Genomic DNA, 24,167 nt, shown 5'->3' with positions numbered 1-24,167 from the left:
TATATCTATCTATCTTTCTAACTCTATATCTATCTATCTCTATACATATCTCTATATCTATCTATCTCTATACATATCTCTATATCTAGCTATTATCTCTATATATATCTCTATATCTATCTTTCTATATCTGTCTCTATATCTATCTCTATATCTATCTATTTATCTTGATATCTATTATCTCTATATCTATTTTTATTTATAGCCATCTATATATATTTATCTCTATATCTATCTATATATGTCTATATTATTATTATTATTATTATTATTATTATATCTGTATATCTCTATTATCTATCTCTATCTATTATCTATCTCTATCTATTATCTATCTCTATCTATATATCTATCTATCTCTATATCTTTCTATCTATAGCTATCTATCTCTATATCTATCTATCCATTATCTATTTTCTATCTATCTCTATATCTATCTATCTATATTTCTTTCTATATCTATCTTTATATCTATCTCTATCTATCTCTATCTATCTCTATGAATCTTTCTATCTATATCTATCCATTATCTACTTTCTATCCATTATCTACTATCTATCTCTATATCTATCTATTTCTACATCTATCTTTCTATCTATATCTATCTAATTCTATATCTATATATCTATATAGCATTATACCCTATGAGGGGGTGCATTATTCCCTATGAGGGGGGCAGTATTATACCCTATGAGGGGGCAGCATTATACCCTATGAGGAGGCAGCATTATACCCTATGAGGAGGCAGCATTATACCCTATGAGGAGGGCAGCATTATACCCTATGAGGAGGGCAGCATTATACCCTATGAGGGGGGCAGTATTATACCCTATGAGGGGGGCAGTATTATACCCTATGAGGGGGCAGCATTATACCCTATGAGGGGGCAGCATTATACCCTATGAGGTGGCAGTATTATACCCTATGAGGGGGCAGCATTATACCCTATGAGGGGGCAGCATTATACCCTATGAGGGGGCAGCATTATACCCTATGAGGGGGCAGCATTATACCCTATGAGGAGGGCAGCATTATTCCCTATGAGGGGGTGCATTATTCCCTATGAAGGGGGCAGTATTATACCCTATGAAGGGGGCAGTATTATACCCTATGAGGGGGGCAGTATTATACCCTATGAGGGGGGCAGTATTATACCCTATGAGGGGGGCAGTATTATACCCTATGAGGGGGTGCATTATTCCCTATGAGGGGGGCAGTATTATACCCTATGAGGGGGCAGCATTATTCCCTATGAGGGGGTGCATTATTCCCTATGAGGGGGGCAGTATTATACCCTGAGAGGGTGCATTATACCCTATGAGGGGGTGCATTATACCCTATGAGGGGGTGCATTATACCCTATGAGGGGGTGCATTATACCCTATGAGGGGGTGCATTATACCCTATGAGGGGGGCAGTATTATATTCTATGAGATGGCTGCATTATATTCTATGAGATGGCTGCATTATACTATGTGAGGGGGCTGCTTTATATTCTATGAGGGGGCTACCCCAACTCCTGCTACATAATTAAGACATGTACAACCTTATATTATACCCGGATATTAGCGTGTTTTACCGCATAATTGGTGGTCTGGTATTTAACTCTATGCAGCTACATAGTGGGCCCCAAGAATGATTTTCTCTGGTGGGCCCAAGGTGTTCCAGTCCGACGCTGCTCTGATCTATACTGATTCTACAATGAGGACCTATTCTAAGGATAACCACTTAAGAAGCAGCTTTGTGTGCATTTGGTTCCTTTATCTTCCTGCTTTTGAAATGTCGTCCAATATTTCTACCAATAAATGATTTGGATAATAAATGGCTCGTTTCTGCATAAAATGTAACCTTGGTTGTATCCTTCTAGGTATTTGGAAACACTACTGAGGCAAGTTAGCAATGGTCACATAGCTTATTTTCCAGCAATGAAAGCCTTCGTAAACCTGCCCACCGAGAATGAGCTGACCTTCAATGCTGAAGAATACTCTGACATATCCGGTGAGTGAGAGAGGCTGCACGATCAGTGGGGGACTGATGGCACCCTCAGTATTGTGAGGGATGGGCTTGGGAGAAGACCATTCTTATCGCCGCTTTGGCACCACTGTTGTCCAAAGGAAACCATCACATTAGATGAATCTATCCTGTTCCTATATTTCCTATTGTTCATGCTAGGAACTGCCCGGTGCCATCAACATTGGACTAAAGATCTATTACACTAGAAAAAACGTGGATTGTGAGGCGGCGTTCATGTCTGTCAACCCCCCACCCCCCACCAGGGTCACTCCCCAACATGTGTGTATATATAAAGGGAGGATACGAGATGTCACTGTATACGCATCCAAGGGCATATGACATATAGAGCGTGTGTGTTGTATATGAATGTATTTTTGATGTTTTATTTTATATACTCTCCAGTGCCTCACTTTCTATTGTATTTTGCTGGAATATTACACTTCATAGCCTCTTTAGCACATTGCAGTGAAAGATACGTATATTTATTTCTTTTATTATAGAGCCAGAATTGTGTGTGATTGCTGACCACCATTCCTGAGAAATTTGTTTACATATCCTTGTATGAACGTTGTCCTTTACCTTACTTTTTCCACTCTTGTGTGGCCTGAAGTTGTATTTTCTGACCATGACCCTTTTTGTACAATTCACAGAAATGAGAGCTCTCTCCGAGCTGCTGGGACCATATGGCATGAAGTTCCTCAGTGAAAGTCTAATGTGGCACATTTCTTCCCAGGTGGCTGAACTTAAGGTATTGCACCCAGAATGACAGTGTTAGAAAATGCTGTACTCGTCGGAGGAGTTTATATTTGAAAAAGATTGTTATGATGTCAGAGTCCATTCAACTTTCGGAAGCTCATGAATGATATACATAATGAGAATCTGTGAGGGCACAGTCAGACGATCATATAATTCGGAGCGAGATCAGAACGCAGTGCAGGGACTGGCCGGTAGCTCTCCTGACCTGAGTGTAACAGATGCATAAAAATACACAAAGCCATCATGCTCAGGTAGGAAGAGACGGCGGCCAGTCTGTGCACTGCATTCTTATCTCGCGCTGAATTATACGGCTGTCTGAGTGTGTCCTTAATTGCAATAGTAATTCTATAAATATATTGTGTGCTGATCTGGGCACTGGAAAAAAAAAATCACTTAGGCCTCATTCAGATGTCCGATTTTTGCATACAACTGCTGTCTGTGGTATTCATGGACAGGACTCATACCTGTGATACCATTCACATGTCCTTGACTTTTCTCTGACCAAGTGGTCCGCAGAAAATTACAGATTATGTCCAGTTTTGATCCGAGCATTGGATCAAAGCCGGCAATGCAAATCTGTGGGTCTGTGAAAAAAATCAAACTGCACTCGCATGGCTGTCGCAGACGGTCACATTGAAGAAAGTGGAGAAAGTTTTTTTGTTTTTTTTTCCTTCCTCCATGTACGAGAAAAACTGATGACACTCAGATCAAAATAAATAATCAGTCTGTTCTCGTATTTGAAAAAAACTGAATGAGGTTTGGTGATGATAGACCCACCTTCTCTCCAGTGTCCATCCCAGCCATGTTTTTGCTTACTCTTGTATCATCGTGGCACTTCTGCTGTGAGTTTGGACTGGAGAGTTAAAATATTCACTCACAATGGCCCTAAATAAGCAGAACAAATCACCGATGTTTAGGAAAGATAGAGAGCATCTCTAAGGTTATTTGGTACAGTAGTGCCCTGGTTTTTTTTTTTTTTTTAATATTTAACCCCCTTCACAACATATGTCGTGACCCCTACTTTGCTGCGGGCTCTGGCTTCTTTCCCCGCACATGACCACTCACTTAATCAGCTGATATGTGCTTTTAACAGCCGCGGGTTGATCGGAGTCCACTCGTTTCTTTTGACCAGTTAAATCCTGCCGTCCATCTCTGACCGCGGGATCTAACATGCGGGTCACAAATCTCGCTCATCTGCAACCTCTGGCACGGGATCGGGGGGGGGGAACTGATGGGTTGTCGACCCCCGTGCCTGTCATTGGGAATCTCATGTGAAAGCCGTCTCCTGGCCTGCGTACATGGGAGATCATGATTTGTGCTATACATAGCTATGTATATCACAGGTGATCGAACGATCGCTGCTTCAAGTCTACTAAGAAGACTATTAAAGTAAAAAGTGAAAAAAGTAAAGTTTTTAAAAATATGAAAAAAACAAACTCCCACAAGTTAAAACACCCCCCTTTTGGCTCATTGAAAATGAAATACAGAAAAAATACATTTGGTATGGCTGCGTTCAGACATGTGTGATCTATCAAAACATCAAGTAATTACAGTAATCAGATCGGTAAACGGCATAACAAGAAGAAAAATAGAAACGTCAGAATTACATTTTTCTGGCCTCAGCAACATTTTAAAAAACGCTATAACAGGCGATCAAAACATTGTATCTACCCCAAAATGGTATCAATAAAAACATCAGCTCAGAGCACAAAAAATAAGCCCTCACCCCGACCCAAAACCCGAAAAATGAAAGCGCTGCAGGTCTTGGAATATGACTAACGCAAAAATAATCTACTCTGTAATGTGTTTTATCAGAGACCTTTGCTTCTTTCTCTGCCAGAATTGATCAGTCATTCTCAAAAATCTCCATTCCCAGGAAAAAGTGAAGACAGACTTCCCCATTACTGAGCTAGGAGATGGCAGCCACTACTGATACACTTATATGTAGATGGGAGGAGCTGCAGGCTTAACAATGGCAGCTGATCTCACAATCTATCAGTCTCAGACGCTGCAGGCAGCATCTGGGAGGAAGGGGTGAAAGAGCACGCCCCCAGAGACTATTCTGCAGAAACTCTCCATTGGTCTGCAAAGCATAGATTTCACATACTGTGCTTCAGAAGAGACTAGCCATGTTCACATTGGTGTTCTAAAGGATCAGGTTTCTTTTCATATTGCTTTTAGTAAACAGGTGTGTTAAACAGTTTATTCTCTTTATTTTGCAGAAACTTGTGGTGGAAAATGTTGAAGTGTTAACACAAATGAGAACAAGTTTCGACAAACCAGAACATATGGCGGCACTTTTCAAAAGACTGTCCTGTAAGTTATCACCAAGAGAAGCAGAGAATTAAGTCCCTACTGATTTAATTTCCACATTGTTTTTAGCACTTGTGTATATGTTTCAAGCTCAGAACAGGTTAAAATGTAGTTGGACTACAAACAGAAAGTCTAGAAAAATATGACCCCACAGTAGCAACATTATATATATTTGACCCCGAACCCCATATAAGTCAATGAGTAAAATGGTCGAAGTAAGGGCTTTGGAGGCTGCAAAATGGGGGTAAGAGCAGGACAATTGCCTTGCAAACAAATGTGGATAGGAAAGTGACTTAAAATAACACGTAATAAAAAGAGAAATAATCTTGAACGAGGAGCTGGAACTCCAAGTGGAGCAGTGCCTTGCCTGTGTATTTTACTGTTATTAATTAGTTAAGTACTGTACTGCTAATAAATTTAAAAAAAACGACCTGTGGTCCTCCCTATTTTTATAACCAGCTGTGAGCTGGTCTTATTATGCTGGGAAGGGACCAATATCCATTGACCTTCCCAGCTTATTAATATCTCACAGCTGTCCATGGATATTGGCCTGTTCCCTCCCTAAAAAGACAGCCCTCATCCGACCCAGAAATTGCGCATCCATTAGATACGCCAATTCTGGCTCTTAGCCTCTGCTTTTCCCAATTTCTCTAGTGTGGCATTCGAGGTAATGGTTTTGGGGTTGATTTCAGCTGTTTTACCCATTTATTACCCCAAAAACTAATCCACAGGGGTCAGCCGCAATCCAAATGGAGGTCCCACGACGATCCCCCATCTTCTTCGTCCAGTCTTTGGAGCCCCATTCAGAGAACGAAGCTCCATACACTGGAGCAGAGGCTACTACCGGGTCTCGCACTGTATTCTGTGAGACCCACCGCTGTGAACTGAGGTGACATCAGTAAAGTTAGCTCAGTTCACAGCCACCAGGTCTCCTAGCAGCTGTGAGGTTCAGAAACCTTACAGGAGACTTTATGGTTACTGGCGTTTCCAGCTGCTGGGACATCTGGAGGCTGTGGACTAAGGTAACCAGAGTTAACAGCCTCCAGGTGTTCTAGCAGCTGGGAACTACAGTAACCTTAAAGGCTCCCTTAATGTTTCTGGCCCTCACAATCACTGGGTCAAGCAGAGCACAGTCCGCTTGACCCGACAGGGTAGATGGAGTACATCGGACTGCTGTCTGTGTGATACGGCGACAATGCAGTCAGTCGTACTCCTGCAATTCCGCCAGGTTAAACACGTCTTTTTTTTTTTTTAGGGGGTCCCCCACACACACTTTTAATAATTAGCAAAGGCTGCTATTAATAGGCTGGGAATTGGCATGGATATTGGCCTTTTCCCAGCATAATAAAACAGCTCACAACTGTCTGCTTTCCTTGGCTGGTTATAAAAATAGGTACAAAAATCCAAGATCACCTCCAATTGGAGTACAGATCAACACCAGAGCATTTCAAATGGTAAAATATAATTACTTTTATTAATACAAATATCAAAACATTAAAAGACATACAAGTTTCCAAGATCAGTGCAAAAAGAGAGGGACCTGCACCTCCCATTATATGTATTTTTCTGCTGCATGGTATAGAACCTCATAGCTACTAAGCAATCAGTTGATGTATGCTCCTGGAAAGCTATACTATAAATGTTTGCTGTTTACTCAAACATGCAGAGTATAATGACTACACAGCACAAGCTCATCGGTTCAGATAAACCAAAGTTATAAAATAACATCCATGGTATACCTATGTAAACTAGTTAGCATTAGAGCTACTGAGGCCATTCAGATAATGGCCTCAGTAGCTCTAATGCTAACTAGTTTACGTAGGTATACCATGGATGTTATTTTATAACTTTGGTTTATCTGAACCGATGAGCTTGTGCTGTGTAGTCATTATACTCTGCATGTTTGAGTAAACAGACATTTATAGTATAGCTTTCCAGGAGCATACATCAACTGATTGCTTAGTAGCTATGAGGTTCTATACCATGCAGCAGAAAAATACATATAATGGGAGGTGCAGGTCCCTCTCTTTTTGCACTGATCTTGGAAACTTGTATGTCTTTTAATGTTTTGATATTTGTATTAATAAAAGTAATTCTATTTTACCATTTGAAATGCTCTGGTGTTGATCTGTACTCCAATTGGAGGTGATCTTGGATTTTTGTACTCATTTGTGGTGAGCATTACTATTGATAATTTGGCTAGGGTAGTAGTAATTGGTTATAAAAATAGGCCTGGTTCGCTCATCTTTAATTTTAGTCTGTTGATGTTTATACAAGGTATTGGCAGGCCACTATCAAAAAGAAATATTTACGTTTGATGGCAGATTACTTAAAGGGGTTGGTTTTTTAGGCAAAGTTTTATTTTGGATCGGATATGTAAAAAGCAAGAAACTGTTAGGGTATGTGCACACGTTCAGGAATTGGCAGCGCTTTGCCTGCAGCGTTTGACCTCTGTGTCCAAAGTGCTGCCGGCTATTGTATGCAGGTGAATCCGCATATGTTCATTGAACCGTGCGGATTTACTGCGTCCAATACAGTATACGAGTGAATTTTATCTTGCGGAGGCTCGCGTCTCCGCGTGTTAAATAGACCTGTTGCGGTCTCCGAGAGTGAGCCGCAGGCGTCTCTGGATGCATAGTAGACATGGGATTTCTTGAAATCCCATCCACTATGTTGTAGCATCTGGACGCAGCGCAAGTACTGATCGTGTGCACTTACCCTCATACTCTTCTCCAGAACTCACCTGGGTCCAGTACATGCTGTTCTGTGGTCTGCGCAGACACCAAAACTGTGATGTCACCACTCCACCAGCTGCTGGACCGCTGTAGTCTGCGATTGGGGTCATCAAAACAACATTGAAGATGTGCTGCTGAAGTCACCGGAATGCTGCAGCTATTTACATGTTGCTGGCTTAGGTGACTGTGGCATCACCGATTCCTGTCTCTACATAGAGTTTGGAGCGGTCTACACTGGTTTTAGATGAGTGCTGGTTGACAACTGCGAGAGAGGTTTTTTGTAAGTTTACATTTCCTGTCCATTGGGCAAAGTTTTATTTTATCTGGACAATAAATCTACTATTTTTTGTTTTTGTTTAACATAATGAATATTTTTTCTGATTACTTTTTTGAGGTTTTTGCTTCATTTTCATTTGCACCTCCTTAAACTTTAAACGAGGCCCAAAACAGAAGATTATTTTATGTTTTTTTATGTATTTTTTTAAATGTTAGTCATTGTGGGCAGGGATTAATTTACAATTATGACTTTTTAAACTTTATACATTTTTACAGAAATGTACTCCAGTCACGCTTGGAGAGATTTCATGTACTCCAGAATTTTAAATTTATTTCAAAAATGATTTTGTGCAAACTTTTGCTTTATCTCAGTTACACTTTCTACTTATTGATCTAAAAAAAATCGGAAAAAAGTTAGACAAGACAGAAGAGCCTTTTTTATTTTGTACAAAATTCACGAACGTTGTTGAAGAATTTGGCACAAAAATTTCAACTAATGTCACAATACAAAAAAAAATTGCAAATAATAAGTTGGGTCCTATTTTTTAAGTAACAGAACTGATTGTATAGACAAAGTACCAGCACAGCTGCCTCAATCCATCTACTGCACTTGTATAACCTTAGTGGAAATATGCAACCATGTCTGGGAGAAGACGGGTGCTCTACACCTTGCATTATTGGGAGACCGAGCCATGTGGCCTAATGTTCGGGTATGTTCTCAGCAAAAAGAAAAATACATGTGATCCAGTGAGCATTGAAAAATGTGGTTCTTTTATTGGTATTATCATGCGCGCAGTTCCCACTTTTTGCCACAGTAACGACAAGATCATGAAGCTCTTCTCCCATAGACTTCTATGGGGAGAACCGTAATATGAAAAAAACATGGGTAATGTATTACGTGTTTTCATGTGCCTATTGGCAAGGGTAGAATTGAGGGGAAAACCAACAAAACCATATCAGAAAATCACATTATGTTTGTCTCCCTGGGCTCAGCGTGATCTTCTTCTTTTTCTTTGTAGCTGTAGACAGTGTCTTGAAGAGGATGACCATCATTGGAGTTATATTGTCCTTCCGCTCACTCGCACAGGAAGCTCTCAGAGATGTAAGAAGTCAATATTACTCTGTCCTTGTCATTATGGCTTTTATTTTTACATTCCCTAGTTTGAGACAAGTCCTAAAACCATTTTTAAATTGGGGCCCTACTTTAATTTCAGGATCCTCACCTCTTGCCAAGAATGTGTGTGTGCAGGGAAGTGCTGACACAATATAGCACTTTTATAGAAATTAATAGTTCACATTTTGTTTGTGTTATCATTTTTCATTCTTTGAAAATGGGTTACGGGACCTCATGAAATGGCTCATCATGGGGGCATCTGTTATGTGGACTTTGGTGGAAGCTTTTGGAAAATGTTATGGAATCAAACACTGAGTCGTACTTAAAGGGTTTGTCGCTCCTTATACCAAGGGTTATAAGGAGTGGGATTCAGATGTTGCATTGCTATGTGGAGTGCTTAGATTGAGGACTAGTGATTGGCAAAAAAACAAAGACATGTTCATATGGATTACCTTGACGGTCCCTAACAGGCACAGTCAGGTGGTGTCTGTCCTACCATGGACCTGAGGATTTCACTAGTAATGTGCGGAGTTATACAACCCTTGTTAGTGAGGTATTCTCCAGTTTAGCACATTCAGTCCTTTGTGTTCATTGAAGGTAGACATTGTGCTAGTGATGTAAGGTTTAGACTTTTCGATACGGCCAGGTGTATAATTATGTGCTGCATGAGACGTTGTTTTCTCACATATATCAAGCACAGAACAGACTCCTCTTGATGCCTCAGCTGTTCTGATTTGACTCGTCCTCTTAAATATTACAGCCTGTGAAGTGTGAAAAGGAATGCCTGTGATGATGTTTCATGCTCAGATGCCATTGTTCTGCATCTTCAAGACTTCATGCTGCCGTGTGATTACATTGGATGTTGTAGCCTAATCGGATCCATTAAGAATTGGTTAAACTTTCATTATAATAACTGAAGGCATAAACACTTAAAGGGTTTGTCCATGAATTCATGTACAGCTTGATTAAGAAAGCACAAAACATGCTGTCCTTTCCTAATAATAAAGTATTTTCTGCCCTTAAAGACCACCACTGGAGTGAATGGGGTTGAGCTCTAAAACCAAATTCCTGGGCAATGTCTTTAATTTACAAATTATCAATAAAATTAAGCGTGTGTGTATATAAAAAAAGAAACAAATGTAATTGGACACTTATCTCAGAGCTCTCGATGGGCTACATCAGCTTTTCCCTCAGTAATCCATCATCACTTAGGCTGGTTTCACATTCACGTTAAAACAACGCTGCGCCCTGCATCGTTAAGCCCCGCCCCGATCCGGCTCCCTGCCCGCCCCATCCGGGATCACCGCCTACTTTCACATTTGCACGCATGCGATCGGCGCACCCTACCTTTAGCATATGGTGCGCAGACCATGCGCTGCCAGTGTGAAAGTAGCGTGCTGCGCACTTTTGACGGTGCGCCGTGCGCGCCGAAATGCAGCATGTTGCATTTCGGCGCGCACGGCGCACCGTCAAAAGTGCGCAGCACGCTACTTTCACACTGGCAGCGCATGATCTGCGCACCATATGCTAAAGATAGGGTGCGCCGATCAGGGCTGTGGAGTCGGAGTCGTGGAGTCGGAGTCGGTGCTCATTTTGGTGGAGTCGGAGTTGGAGTCGGTATAAAATGGACCGACTCCGACTCCTAAAATATATAATAAATTGGGTACAGTAATTCAATGCAGGATATGCTGAATATTTTTTCATAGGAGTTTGGGAAAGTTATGAAATGTCCTATAAATGGCTGTTCTATTCCTGATCTAAGGCTACATTCACACACAGCGTTTTTCCTGTGTTTTTTGAGGATACGTTTTTCAGCTGCAAAAGCTGATCATCTTTTTAAAAAACCGCATCACCTGAAAGGTTTTTGAGCTCATAGATAATGTTTTCAATAGCAAAAGCAGATTAGAAATCTGCTCTATCTATATATCCATTTATCCATATCTGTCTATCCATATCGTATCTGTACCAAAAAGAATGAAAACCGGGTAGTACACCAATATATATTCTGTTCTATCTAAATATCTTGATTATTGGATCATAAAAATGATTAAATGTCTGAGGTTCACATTGTACTACAATAAATTTTTCACTTAAATATAAGCAATATGTGTGGGAGTCGGAGTCGTGGAGTCGGAGTTGGAGTCGGAGTCGGTGTAAGGGAAATTGAGGAGTCGGAGTCGCAGGTTTGGCTTACCGACTCCACAGCCCTGGCGCCGATCGCATGCGTGCAAATGCGAAAGTAGGCGGTGATCCCGGATGGGGCGGGCAGGGAGCCGGATCGGGGCGGGGCTTAACGACGCAGGGCGCAGCGTTGTTTTAACGCGAATGTGAAACCAGCCTTAAGCAGGTAAAAGGTCTGCAGCTGATTCCAGGTAAGGTATTTGCATTTGGAAGCTGTTACAATGAAACCAACAACAACCTGTCAAAGTAGCTCTCAATGGAAGGGAAACAGACCATCATTAGCCTGAAGGAAAAAAAAAAAGAAGAAATCTGTCAGATAGCTGGAAAAAATGTGGCCATTTCAACAAGTTGGTACATCATGCAGAAAGAGACTGCACTAGTGAACTTGTGAACTCGCAAAGACATCCATAGAAGACAACAGTGGTGGATGATAACAGAAATCCTTTCAATGGTGAAGATAAACCTCTTTACAACATCCACTCACGTGAAGAACACTCTCCAGGAAGTATGTGTTTCAGTATATAATTCTACCTGAACTAGAAGTCTTTATGAGAGCAAATACAGAGGTTTCACCACAAGTTGACAAGTTGCAAACCATTAATTAGCCTTAAAAAAAAAAAAAAGGATAGATTACACTTCACCAAAAACATCTAATGAAGGCAGCCCAGTTCTGGAAAAGCATTCTTTGGACAGATGAAACTTAGATCAACTTGTACCAGAATGATGGGAAGAAGAAAGAATGGAGAAGGCTTTGAATAGCTTATGATCCTAAGCGCACCACAGCCTCTGTAAAACATGGTGATGGTATGGGCATGCATGGCTTCCAGTGGCGCCGGATCACTAGTATTTATTGATGATGTGACTGAAGACAGAAGCAGCCGGATGAATTCTCATGTGTACAAGGACGATGCTTTCTGGTCAGATTCATCCAAATGCTGTAAGGTTGATTGGACGGCGCTTCACAATACAGATGGACAGTGACCCAAAACATACTGTGAAAGGAGTTTAAGGCAAAGAAGACGGATATTCTGCAATGGCCGAGTCAGTCACCAAATCTCAACCCCATTTAGCGGCATTACACATGTTTAAAATTTTGTAAGGTAGAAAGACCCACAAACAAGTGACAACTGAAGTCAACTGCAGTGAAGACTAGACATGAGCGAATATCTTCGGCTCCCTCCTTATTCGGCAAGCTATAGCGCTTACCGAATAAGCTGCCACGGGAACCTTCGTACCTGGATTGCTCCTGCTAATCAGCCGTTCAGCGCCGCAGCTGCATGTGTCGCAGCTGTGTAACAGTCACAACACATGCATGGTAGTCTGCGTGTTGTGACTGTCACACAGCCGCGACACATGCAGCTGCGGCGCCGAACAGCTGATTATCGGGAGCGCTCCAGATATCCAGGTTCCCGATGCATCCTCTTCAGTAAGCGCTATAGCTTGCTGAATAAGGAGGGAGCTGGAGATATTTGCTCATGTCTAGTGAAGACCAGCAAAGCATCAGAAAGGAGGAAACCCAGCGTTTGGTGATGTTCAAGGCTTCCAGACTTCAAACAGTCATTGCCTGCAAAGAATTCTCTACAGAGTATTAAAAGTTAACATTTTAATTATAGTACAGTTAATTTGTCCAATTATTTTTGAGTCCCTGAAACGAGGAGGCTTTGTAGAAAAATGTTTGCAATTCCTAAACATTTCACGTGATATTTTTGTTCAACCACTTTATTTAAACCTGAAAGTCTACACTTCAGTTGGATCTCAGTTGTTTCTTTTTAAGATGGATAGATAGTCTGCAGAGCTGAAATCGCGAAGATTCGTTCACTTTATGTGCCAACCATATATATATGTATGTACACACCCCATCCTTAAAGAAAAGAAGCCTACCGAATGCCAAAATAAAATAGACTTTTGGCATAAATGTGCCCTGTAGAAGAAAATGGGAACATTTCTGTGCTAAAGCTTATATTCTCTATACAGCGTTGTGTATGTGGTACTTGGTCTTTGAATAATCACAGAATTGGCGAAACCGTCATCTGGACATTGACTAATGACCTGGACCAGTACCACTGCTGCATCATGAAGTGTTGAATGAAATAAAATCCTAAACCCATGGAGGGACATCTTGCTCACTCGTGATAACCATTGCGTGTGGCATCTTGTGAATGAGTCATTGGCGCAACTGAGAAACTGATGGAAAGAGAGGAAAAGATGATGCATCGGAAATGTAATGTTTCCCAGCATTGCAGAATGCTTTCATCTTCCTTCAGTTTGTGATGTACTCTGTGAAAACCCCAGACTGCTTGTAGATCACGTCTGGTATTTTAGCTGATCATTGCAATTACCTGCTTATTAAATGCACAGTACAATGTCTTGTCTGCTGATGCCTGGCATGCTGACATTGTCTTCAATTCCTTTCTCAGGTCTTATCTTACCACATTCCTTTCCTTGTAAGTTCTGTTGAAGACTTCAAGGATCACATTCCAAGGGAGACGGACATGAAGGTAAAAATTCTGTAGCATAAAATGTCCTACTAGTTCTCGCTGCTGCATGTTACACTGCATCCTTTCCTCAGTTGTATTCATATACATGCAAAGACGTGGCATTGCCCTTGCTTTATTAGTAACCACCCTTGTGCAAACTCCCCCCCCACCAATTTTTTTTTTTATAGGTTGCAATGAATGTGTACGAACTGTCATCAGCAGCCGGGTTACCATGTGAAATAGACCCAGCCCTGGTTGTGGCTCTGTCATCTCAAAAATCTGGTATGTCATGTACAATGCTGTACTCATGGATGCCTATAATTTCACTACAGTAACATAAGAATTGTCAGCAAGCAGACTGATTGAGTTTTCACTTGGTTTTACTCTGTAACTGTCTCATTAAAGAGAACCTGACAAACAGTTCATACTGCCGAACTAGTAGCAGCATGAATCGGAGACTGAAATTGACCAATCTGTGGTCGGTGAAGTGTTGCTTGCAAATTTATTGGTTTACTCCCCCCCCCCCCCCCCCCCCCCCCCCCGCCCACTGGTGGCCATGACTATTGGCTGGAGTCACACAAAACGATTAAAAAATCGCTCCGATTTTTATGGTACGAAATCGCACAAAGATTTCTTGTCCAGGGATCCGTCTGTCATCCGATTTTCCGGCGATGAACCGATTTTATGCGCATCTAAGCATCAAATTGACATCCAATGCCAATGCCTGATGCTCTTTCCTGTTGACCTGGAGAAGTCTTGCGATTTAATCGCAAGTCTCACGTGTGGTGCGTTTTCAGTGCGATTTTTAATCGCATCCATAGACTTGCATTGGCGAATCCGATCCGAAAATTGGTGCCAATCGCAGCATGCTGCGATTGTCTCGGTCCGAGGAACGGATCCGATAAAAAAAATGGATGATGGGAGCAGCACCATAGAATAACATAAAGACAACTGCAATGCGGTCTAAAGATCTAAATGGTAGGCATGGTCCCCCTCATCCCTATCCTGATAGGCATGGTCCCCCTCATCCCTATCCTGGTAGGTATAGTCCCCCTCAACCCTATCCTGGTAGGCATGGCTCCCATCAGAAAAACGTTTAAAAAAAGCCATAAACCATGCTATATACCTTCCATGCACTACTGCGCAGCGTCCTGTTCCAATGCCAGCAGCTGATTTATGCTTGTAAGTGGCACATGGCAGTGACATCACGTGCTGCATGCAAGCAGAGGACAGCTGCTGGAATAACTCTCTGCTTTCCACTGGGACTATGGGCGTGTGGAGCAGTGACTATTCACTGATCTTTAATAGAGGGTACAGTGTTAGCCACAGGATTCCTGCTGCAGTTGACCGTTTGTGTGCCAACTACTAAAGGGAATAAATATTCACTGCTCTCCCCGCCCATGGGAGTGGAGAGCATTAAATATTCATTCTCTTTACTAGCGGGCACACGTAATCTCCCAGCCGCTGCAGGAAGGCTGCGGCAAACAGTGTGCCCGCTATTAAAGATCAGTGAATATTCACTGGTCTCCGCTCCCATGGGCGTGGAGAGCAGTGAATATTCATTCTCCTTATCAGCTGGCAGATGTGATGGCCAGGCAGCTGCAGGAAGCTGGAGGCTCTGGATAATAGCATATTCACTATTAAAGAGAAATGAGTATTATCTGCTCTCCACACCCATGGGCTTGGAGAGCAGTGAATATTCATTTCTCTTTAGCAGCAGGCACAGGAGTTAACCAGCCGACTCCTGCCTCTTGTGACCGGCCACTGCCGCGCACACACCTCCCCATCCACACCTCCCCATCCACAGCCAGAGCAGGTACATGTGGACCATAAGACGCACCCCCAATTTTTCTCCACATTTTTGGAGGAAAAAGGTGCGTCTTATAGTCTGAAAAATACGGTATGTACCAGTACAATATGCCTGCATAGGAAAAACATGCTAATTAGATTTTTAAGAAAGAAACATTTTCTTTATATGTAGCACTGCTAACGTTTCTGCCTGCCATGGTAGAAGATGTGAATTTAAAGGGGATCTGTCACCCTTTTTATCCCCTATTAGCTGCCGACATAGACATCGGGGCTTATCTACAGCATTCTGTAATGCTGTAGATAAGCCCCCGATGTAACCTGAAAGAGAAGAAAAACACGTTATATTATACTCACCGAGGTGGGCGGTCCGGTCCAATGGGTGTTGCGGTCCGGTCCTGCGCCTCCCTTCATTCGATGACGTCCTCTTCTCCCGTCCTGAAATGACTCCGGCGCAGGTGCATTGCTCTGCCCTGTTGAGGGCAGAGCAAAATTCTGCAGTGTGCAGGTGCCAGACCTCTCCCGACACCTGCGCACTGCAGGACTCTCCTCTGCCCTCAACAGGGCAAAGCAGTGCGCCTGCACCGGAGCCATTACAGGATGGGAGAAGAGGACGTCATCGCATGAAGAAGGGAGGCTCCGAACGGGACGGCGACACCCATCGGACCGGACCGCCCACCTCGGTGAGTATAATATAACGTGTTTTTCTTCTTTTTCAGGTTACATCGGAGGCTTAGCTACAGCATTACAGAATGCTGTAGATAAGCCCCCGATGTCTATGCCAGCAGCTGCAAAGCCAAAAAAAGGGTGACAGATTCCCTTTAAAGAAAAGTGAATTTATGAAGGCATCTACTAAGCCCGTATGTACCTCTATTGCCCTGTGTCAGAGGATGGAGTGAGAAAACAGAACAAAAATAGCAGTGTCTTGAATTTATATTCAAATATACTCACATGGGGAAAAAATTACACCTCTGAAAGCTTAACTTTTTTTTCTATTATTCTAAACACCTAAAATAAAGTCATGCTGCTCTAGAAAACTGCACATTATTTAAAACAATACCCATCAGTTTTTATTTTAAAAAGTCAATGTACATTGTCCGTTCACATGAAAAACTCTCATCATAGTTATTATGGGAATCATCCATTTCCTCCTATTACTCTTAATAGGAATTTATAATGTGCTAGACGTGGCATCGTGCTTGCGGAACAGCAGGTCTTTGAAATAGTTTCCTATTAATTCCCTCCAGAAACGATCAGTCCCGAGGAGGAATACAAGATTGCCTGTCTTCTCATGGTGTTTGTGGCAGTTTCTTTGCCAACCTTGGCTAGTAACGTCATGTCACAATACAGCCCGGCCATAGAAGGTATTGTAATGTTATCTCGCTGAGATCCAGTAATCCCGCAGACCGCTCTTGAATACCTCCCAGCTGTACACGGTCTTACCAGCTTGTTTTTGGTTCTTAGGTCACTGCAATAACATCCATTGCCTGGCAAAGGCCATCAACCAGATTGCCGCAGCCTTGTTTACTATTCACAAAGGGAGCATTGAAGATCGTCTTAAAGAATTCCTGGCTGTATGTATATTTTGTCCTTTTTTAGTAAAACTTGAGTTTCTTGGAATCATTTGTTTGAGACCTCGCCATTCTATATAACTGCTATGACATTAGAGGTTTTCTGCATTTAGGGCTTTTTGTGTCTTCATGACCACACACTGCCTTGGGCTCATTGCATTCTCATGGGCTTATGTAATGGAGCAATGGATTAGCTGGTGAATATTAGGCATGTTATCAGCTTTTGACGGCGTAGGATTCTGAGGACGTCATCTTTTATTCTGTCATTTTCCTACAGCTTGCATCATCCAGCTTGCTGAAAATCGGCCAAGAGACAGATAAAACGACTACAAGGAACAGGGAATCTGTTTATCTGCTGCTAGATATGGTAAGTTAAGACATAAAGAGATACGACATAACATTTGTGCTGTAGCCTGGTCCATAATGTTGGGTAATGAGCTCTGAGAAGTTATTGTACCAGGGCAGATTTCTTGTCCTTTCACATCTTTATATACAGAACTTTTCCCAACTGCTTGTTTTGCTTCCATCTCCACACTTCTCTTCCTTGATTGACAGCTCTGGCTTTTCAAGAGCTAGAGAATGGTGGAGATGCGTGGAAAGACGCCATGAAGTGCTTGGTTTGAACAGTTAGTCTGTGCTGCTGGACTCCTTTTAAATGTGGCACTTGACACTTCTATTATTTCCACTACATAAGACTTAAGTTTGGATCTCTGGCTGTTCTTAGTAGCTCATTGCTAATTCATCTCAATGATGAAGAGAAGCAACTAAAAAAATCCAAAACCATATTGCAGGACAATGGCAGAATAATATTAGTTTACACAGTAGATAGAAGGAGCTTGATGGTTGGATAACTATTGAGTGAACAATCATATGATGAGCAGTTGTTAGATCGTCACAGCCATACACATTTTAGTCCATGTTGGCCGTTACAGTCGCTGGTCATATATGTTCAATGACGTCGGGCAAAGGATGAGTCATCTTTCTTGGAACATTCTAGGATGTTCTTTCAGTAAAGATTTTTTTTTTTTTCTCGAGTGAAACGACAATTGGACCATAGTGTTAAACAACTTCGCTGTAGATGATGACTGTGTGTGATCAGTCAGCCAAAATGATGGTTCATTGTTGTCCTGTTCGGGTTAGAAGACCCATGGCTGTTACGCACATCACGGTGAAATAAGGATTCGGCACATCTGATTTCGGCCTACTGATGATTTTGTACTCAAAAGAGAGAGCCTGCGATTAGGGGATTCTGATATTGGATTATGGAGAGTCGGGTAAGAGTTTGGCTTAGGTGTAGTGTTCAACGATGTTCTTTGGAATTAGGGCAGCGCCGTGGCTTAGTGATTAACACTGCAGCTTGGCAGCGCAAGCTTGCAACCCACGTCAAGGGTCTTCGTTGTTTTGCAAGTCCCTATATTAAAATCAAAAACAATTCATAGAAAAGGACAAAAATTCAAAATCATTCATCACACAAGCACTACCGGATGCACCAATTCCCCATTTAAGTGAAGTGAATGTTGCAGCAGGGTTGCTTAGTGGTTGGCACCGCAGCCTTGCAGCGCTGGGGTCCTGGGTTCAAATTCCACCAAGGACAACACCTGCAAGGAGTTTGTATGTTCTCCCCATATTTGCGTCGCTTTCCTCTGGATTCTCCGGTTTCCTCCCAAACTCCAAAGACATAATGATAGGGAATTAAATTGTGAGCCCCAATGGGGACAGTGCTGATAATGTGAGTAAAATAAATTTGTTTCCATTTCATATTGACCTATTTTGTATTTACATTCCCTAACAGATTGTGCAAGAGTCGCCATTCCTGACCATGGACTTGCTGGAGTCTTGTTTCCCATACGTCTTACTGAGAAACGCCTACCATGCAGTTTACAAGCAAAGTGTCACGTCCTCTGCATAAATATTGGTTCTATGAAAACATGGCCCGAGTATGCATCGGCTCATCACCTTCTGAAAACTGTGGAGTACTTTTGCTTAATGGTTTGGAAAAGAAAATACAAAAAAAAAAAAACACAAAACGGTTTTATGACTTAAAACTCTTTCCCCATTCCATTGTATTTTTGACCAGTGGTTTCTTTATGCAGTTGTACTACCAGATAAGCTTGGTTGGTTGCACTTCACTACAATATTGAAAAAAAAAATTAAAATCGACAAAAAAATAAAATATATATATATATTATAAAAATAAAAAAGTTTTTTTGTTTCTGGACAGTTACTTGCAAAGAATCAAAACTAGAGGGAAAAAGACACAAACACTACTTTTTGGCTGTTTTGATATTTTATCATGCAAAATATTGCTTGTTTATTTCAAAAATGTATTTAGTGATTATTTTAGATGGTGGTATAGGTGACATACATCTGTGTGTAAATTATTTCATATAGGGAGAATTATTATCTGTACCTTTTATGTTCTTATCGATAATGGATTGGACAGGTGATTCTGTGATTTCTGTGAAGTAATTGCATCATTTGTTTTTTTCGCTACTCTTTCCTTGCGCCCCCCCCAAAAAAAAACATCTCCCTTCATATCCGAACAAAGCTAAGGAACATTTCTCGATAAGACAGATCTCCTTCCTGGTATTTTAAACAGCAGAAAATGTTGTTTGTAAAAAGCATAGTATAACTTTTTTTAGACTAATTTCCACAATGCTATGTTGGCATTAACATTACCATTGTACCCTGCTATATGGTATGAGAAGACATTCTTATGCATTTATCAAATGTTGATACATTGTTTTTCCCCTTAACCACTTTTATATGTTTTAACTTTTTGAAATTCAAGTGTACCTTCCATAACATACAATAAACACTAGACTGTATCGAACCAGCGTCTGCTCGGTGAATACTCGATTTGTTATCTTTTTGGGGGCTGATGGGTGTAAAATAAGAGGACACTGACTCTGCTGAGGGGCCCTTTTTTGCATTTTGTGCCTGATTGAAGCGTGTTGATTGCAGCACCAAGTATTTTTATATTTCACTGGGCCTATGAGAATGATCATTAAAGGGAACTTGTCAACAGGTTTTCCTTATAAAATCCATTGCCACTTTGACATGTTCCCTCTAAATGTCTGCACAACAGACACCCTAACTTCCATTAACCGCCACCATGTCTGTACGGCACCCTTTTCCCGCATTCTAATAAGCCGCTTTTTGCTGCTTAGCACTTGCTGAAGAAATGTAAAATTGTCCTTAATTCCTGCGTTTGTATTATGTAATTCAGTGGTGTTGATTTCCCTGTAGTAATCCTCCCTCTCATCATGTTAGCACTCCCCTATAGGTGTGAGTAAGATGATTCGTAAGGGCGTCATCCACACGGGCTCTTTGCAAATCTCTCGGCTTTCCTGTGCATATACAGTGTGCAGATAAACCTAGGGACTTGATTGCGCATTTGCTAGCTTAAGCAAAGCAGCCCCAGATCATTACTGAGTCACCGTCATGCTTCACTGTAGGCAGGAGGTTGTTTTCATTGTTTTTTATTTCCTCTGGATATATCTCTGGTCTAAATTTTAGTTCCTCACACCACAGAACAGAATCCCAAATCTTCTGTGAATTATTTATATCGTTTTGAGCTAACGTTTCTCATGTCAGTAGAGGTATTTAGCTTGACGTTTCTGGCATGGAAGCCACCAGCATATAGTATACTACTTACTGTGCAAATTTAAAAACCCAGTTCCTGCTGGTATTATGCTGTAAGTTTTTCGCAATCTCTCAAAAGACTTTGACTACCTTTCTCTTCAGGAATCTGGTATAACCGGCGACGGCTTCCTCTTTTTGCTACGTCCCGGTAGTGCCTCAAGTGTTCCTTTAACTTTGAACTTCCAAACTCTGCTTTCTGCTGTATCTGTAGGGAAATTTGATGCCTTTGAATATATATTTATATCTTTTTTTTTTTTTTTTCCTATTTGTGCAATGCAATGATATCTTAATTTTTTTTAACCACTCTTTTGGCAACAAGAGACTATTAGTGAACTGGAGGCCAATGCAGTTGAGGATTGGGCTAAGATTCCTAAGGAACATTAACAGAAGCTGTCTGGTTATGCATCACGATTGCAGCAGGTCATAACAGCCAAAGGGGCGCTACGAAGATCTAAAGACTCTTGTCATGAATGGGTTGAATAATTTTCTGAGACTGCAGTTGTCATTGAGTTGAGCTATTTCAAGGGGTTGTCTGTGACTTTTTGCATTGATGGCTTATTCTTAGGATAGGTCATGAATATCAGATTTGGGGTGGCTGCGACACAACCGCCAATCAGCTGCTGCCTGCGACGGCTAGAAGTCCTCAGTTGTGGAGCAGCACGGTTCTGTTCAATGTATAGTTGTCGGGTACTGCAAGTCTCCCCCTATTGACTTGAATAGGGGGGGTGGTTTGGCAGTACCTGGCTGCGAAAGGGCACTTTCTGTGCTCTCTGATCAGCGGGGCTGCGAGTGTCATACCCACATCAGTCAGATATTGATGACCTATCCAAAGGTTAGTCCCGGATAGCCCCTTTTTACATTATTTTTGTTTACAGGTTTATTAAAATTATGAATCCAAACCAAATTTGCAATGGGGGTTGAATCATTGATTGCAACCAAAATGTTGATGCGTTGTATAGGTGTCCTAGTAAAGTCTAGTCTCCATGTAGAGCACACCAACTACTTAATGTTGCTTTAAGTAATAAAAAAAGAGAACGTTATCAGTTTCGACAGACGGAGGCAGAGTTAAATGCAATAATAATTAGTCTTTACTGCGCTTTTTCGTTTTGCTGCTTTCGGGACGCTTCTTTGTTTTAATAGTTTGGAGAAGTGTAGTTGGTTCATTTCATCTGAAAGCTGACTAGATGGATTATTCTTTGATCGCAACCATTAAAACTCTTCCCCTGGACAGCTCCCAGTCTGGACATTATACTGCGCTCCTCCGTGAATTTTATGTAAACACTTAACAGGGTTTTTATGATGAAAGAAAAGCAGCTCTGTGCTCATCCATTATAATAGCTTCTTGTGTTCAAGAATGAGGGAGGGAAAAAAAATCTCTGTGGGGTGAGATGGAAGTAATACAGGGTTACAAATTGCTTTGATATTGCCCTTTTGTCTAATACATCAAACTATGGCTCCGGTTCAGTGCAAGACAAAACATTTGCCAGCTGATTAAAAAGAAGATTGGAACAGTACAGAGTTGGCTTTAAAGGAAGGGACTCTGAGTAAAGTAGATCCATGGGGTCATGGGGGATTTCATCAGTAATTTATGCCTTTTATTTTGCTTCCAGGGCTCCAGGTGCGTGTGGTATTGGTTACTTACTGTTACAGCTTTTCTCCATTTTGAGGTTTGTGTGAAGTTTTATATACATTTTATATTGCAGCCAAGTAGCCGCAGTGCTGGGTAACCTTCCAACTTATAAATAAGAAAATGATGAATTTACACAATAGAAAATGCTGTCAATATTTTTAGACTGTAAGGGCGTATTCACACGCTGCTTTTTTGCCTAGTTTTTTTTTTTTTCCTAAGCGTTTTTCAAGGATAATCATTTGTGAAATCTCATACACATGCATATTTTTTTTTCCTTTGGGATTTGAAGCAGCAAAGCTTTTTTTTTTTTTTTTTTCTCCCATATGTGCAGCATGTCTGTTCTTTCAGTGTTTTTCACCCATTCAAATGAATGAGAAAGAAATGCATCTGAGAACGTATAAAAAAGGGTAAAAATAAAATTGTGCCAGCTTTGCTTTTTTTGTGCTGAAAAATCTACAGCCTACAAGAGATTTGTAGTGAAAAATGATTTGAAAGGTCGCAATCTTTTTGCGCAACGCAAGATGGTGCAAAAGAAAAGCCACCATTCTCGCCTCATCTACAAGTGGAAGCCCTGACGGCGCCGCCGTCATGTGACATGAACACTGCCTCAAACATCAGAGTTTCCTAAATCTTCTGATATGGTGCAGGTCTCATGATCACGGTTATCAAACATATCTCCGGCATTCAACGCTGTACATATATGCAGAATATTGGCTGCACTTTCTAAATGCTGCACTTTTATACAACTTAAGTACCGTAAATGATGTAGTGAAAATCCATAATTGGTCCCTATTGGTGCTTGAGTTGCTCCATTTTACAATAGAGGAAAAGATTTTCTTCTAACAGATTCTGCAATTAATTATTAGTGCAAAATGTTGTTTTTTTTATTGGTTAAGTGAGAAGACCTGAGGACTCTACAAAAATGGATGTTAATCATACAAGGATAAATGAAAAGAGGGCTTTGGCCATTAGAATAAGCGGGAATGGTTTCTTGTAAAGAAAAGAATAATGATGTGTTGGAGGTTAAATATTGATCTGTGTTCTTATATATCCTATTTACTTTCCTGTTCCCTAACATAAACCTTTCTTGCTTTCATGGGACAGGGAATCTGCCACCAGGCTTTTGCTACCCCATATAAGAGCAACATGATGTAGGAGCTCAAACCCTGATTCCAGCTATGTATCACTCACTTTACTGCTTGCTGCAATTCTGATTAAAACTGTTTTACCTGCTTCAGATCTCTGAATGCTGAGCTCTGTATAACCCCACCCCCACCACTGATTAGCAGCTTTCTGTGTACACTGTGCATAGAAAGCTGCCAATTGGTGGTGGGGGTGGGGTTAGCGCTCATGAATATGGAGGACTAACTGACAGTAGGTTTGCTTGCCCTCTAGTGATAATCTGCTGCTATAACTACAGCAAGCAGCCCAATACATGACACATCGTTGTAATCAATGAGAAAATGGAAAACGATCTTGGGAGCGCAGGAAAGAGACTCAGACGAGAGATGGGGTTGAAGCACAACGCGTAACTTCCACCTGATGAAGACGGATCCTCCGTCGAAACACGTTGTGGTTTAACCCCATCTCTCGTCTGAGTCTCTTCCCTGCACTCCTAATACCGTTTCTCATTGCTCCCATCCTCCATCG

General features: G+C 41.4%; 1 protein-coding gene across 2 annotated transcripts in view; it reads left to right on the top strand.

The window, feature by feature from the left end:
* NCKAP1 (NCK associated protein 1) overlaps positions 1–20,075 on the top strand; it is a 149,906-nt gene extending 129,831 nt beyond the window's left edge. For both annotated transcript variants that reach the window (XM_073577502.1, XM_073577503.1), the window contains 10 exons: positions 1,868–1,998; positions 2,664–2,761; positions 4,992–5,085; positions 9,113–9,195; positions 13,806–13,886; positions 14,054–14,147; positions 16,919–17,035; positions 17,136–17,245; positions 17,520–17,609; positions 19,035–20,075. In XM_073577502.1, the coding sequence (XP_073433603.1) occupies positions 1,868–1,998; positions 2,664–2,761; positions 4,992–5,085; positions 9,113–9,195; positions 13,806–13,886; positions 14,054–14,147; positions 16,919–17,035; positions 17,136–17,245; positions 17,520–17,609; positions 19,035–19,151 (1,015 nt within the window). In that variant the 3' untranslated portion in view covers positions 19,152–20,075. The remainder of the gene's footprint in view (positions 1–1,867; positions 1,999–2,663; positions 2,762–4,991; positions 5,086–9,112; positions 9,196–13,805; positions 13,887–14,053; positions 14,148–16,918; positions 17,036–17,135; positions 17,246–17,519; positions 17,610–19,034) is intronic.
* The last annotated feature ends 4,092 nt before the right edge of the window (positions 20,076–24,167 follow it).

Source organism: Dendrobates tinctorius, unplaced genomic scaffold (genome assembly GCF_039654945.1).
Source record: "Dendrobates tinctorius isolate UK_male_01 unplaced genomic scaffold, ASM3965494v1 ptg000056l, whole genome shotgun sequence".
Classification (NCBI taxonomy): Eukaryota; Metazoa; Chordata; class Amphibia; order Anura; family Dendrobatidae; genus Dendrobates; species Dendrobates tinctorius.
This window is presented reverse-complemented; position numbering and strand designations above follow the sequence as displayed.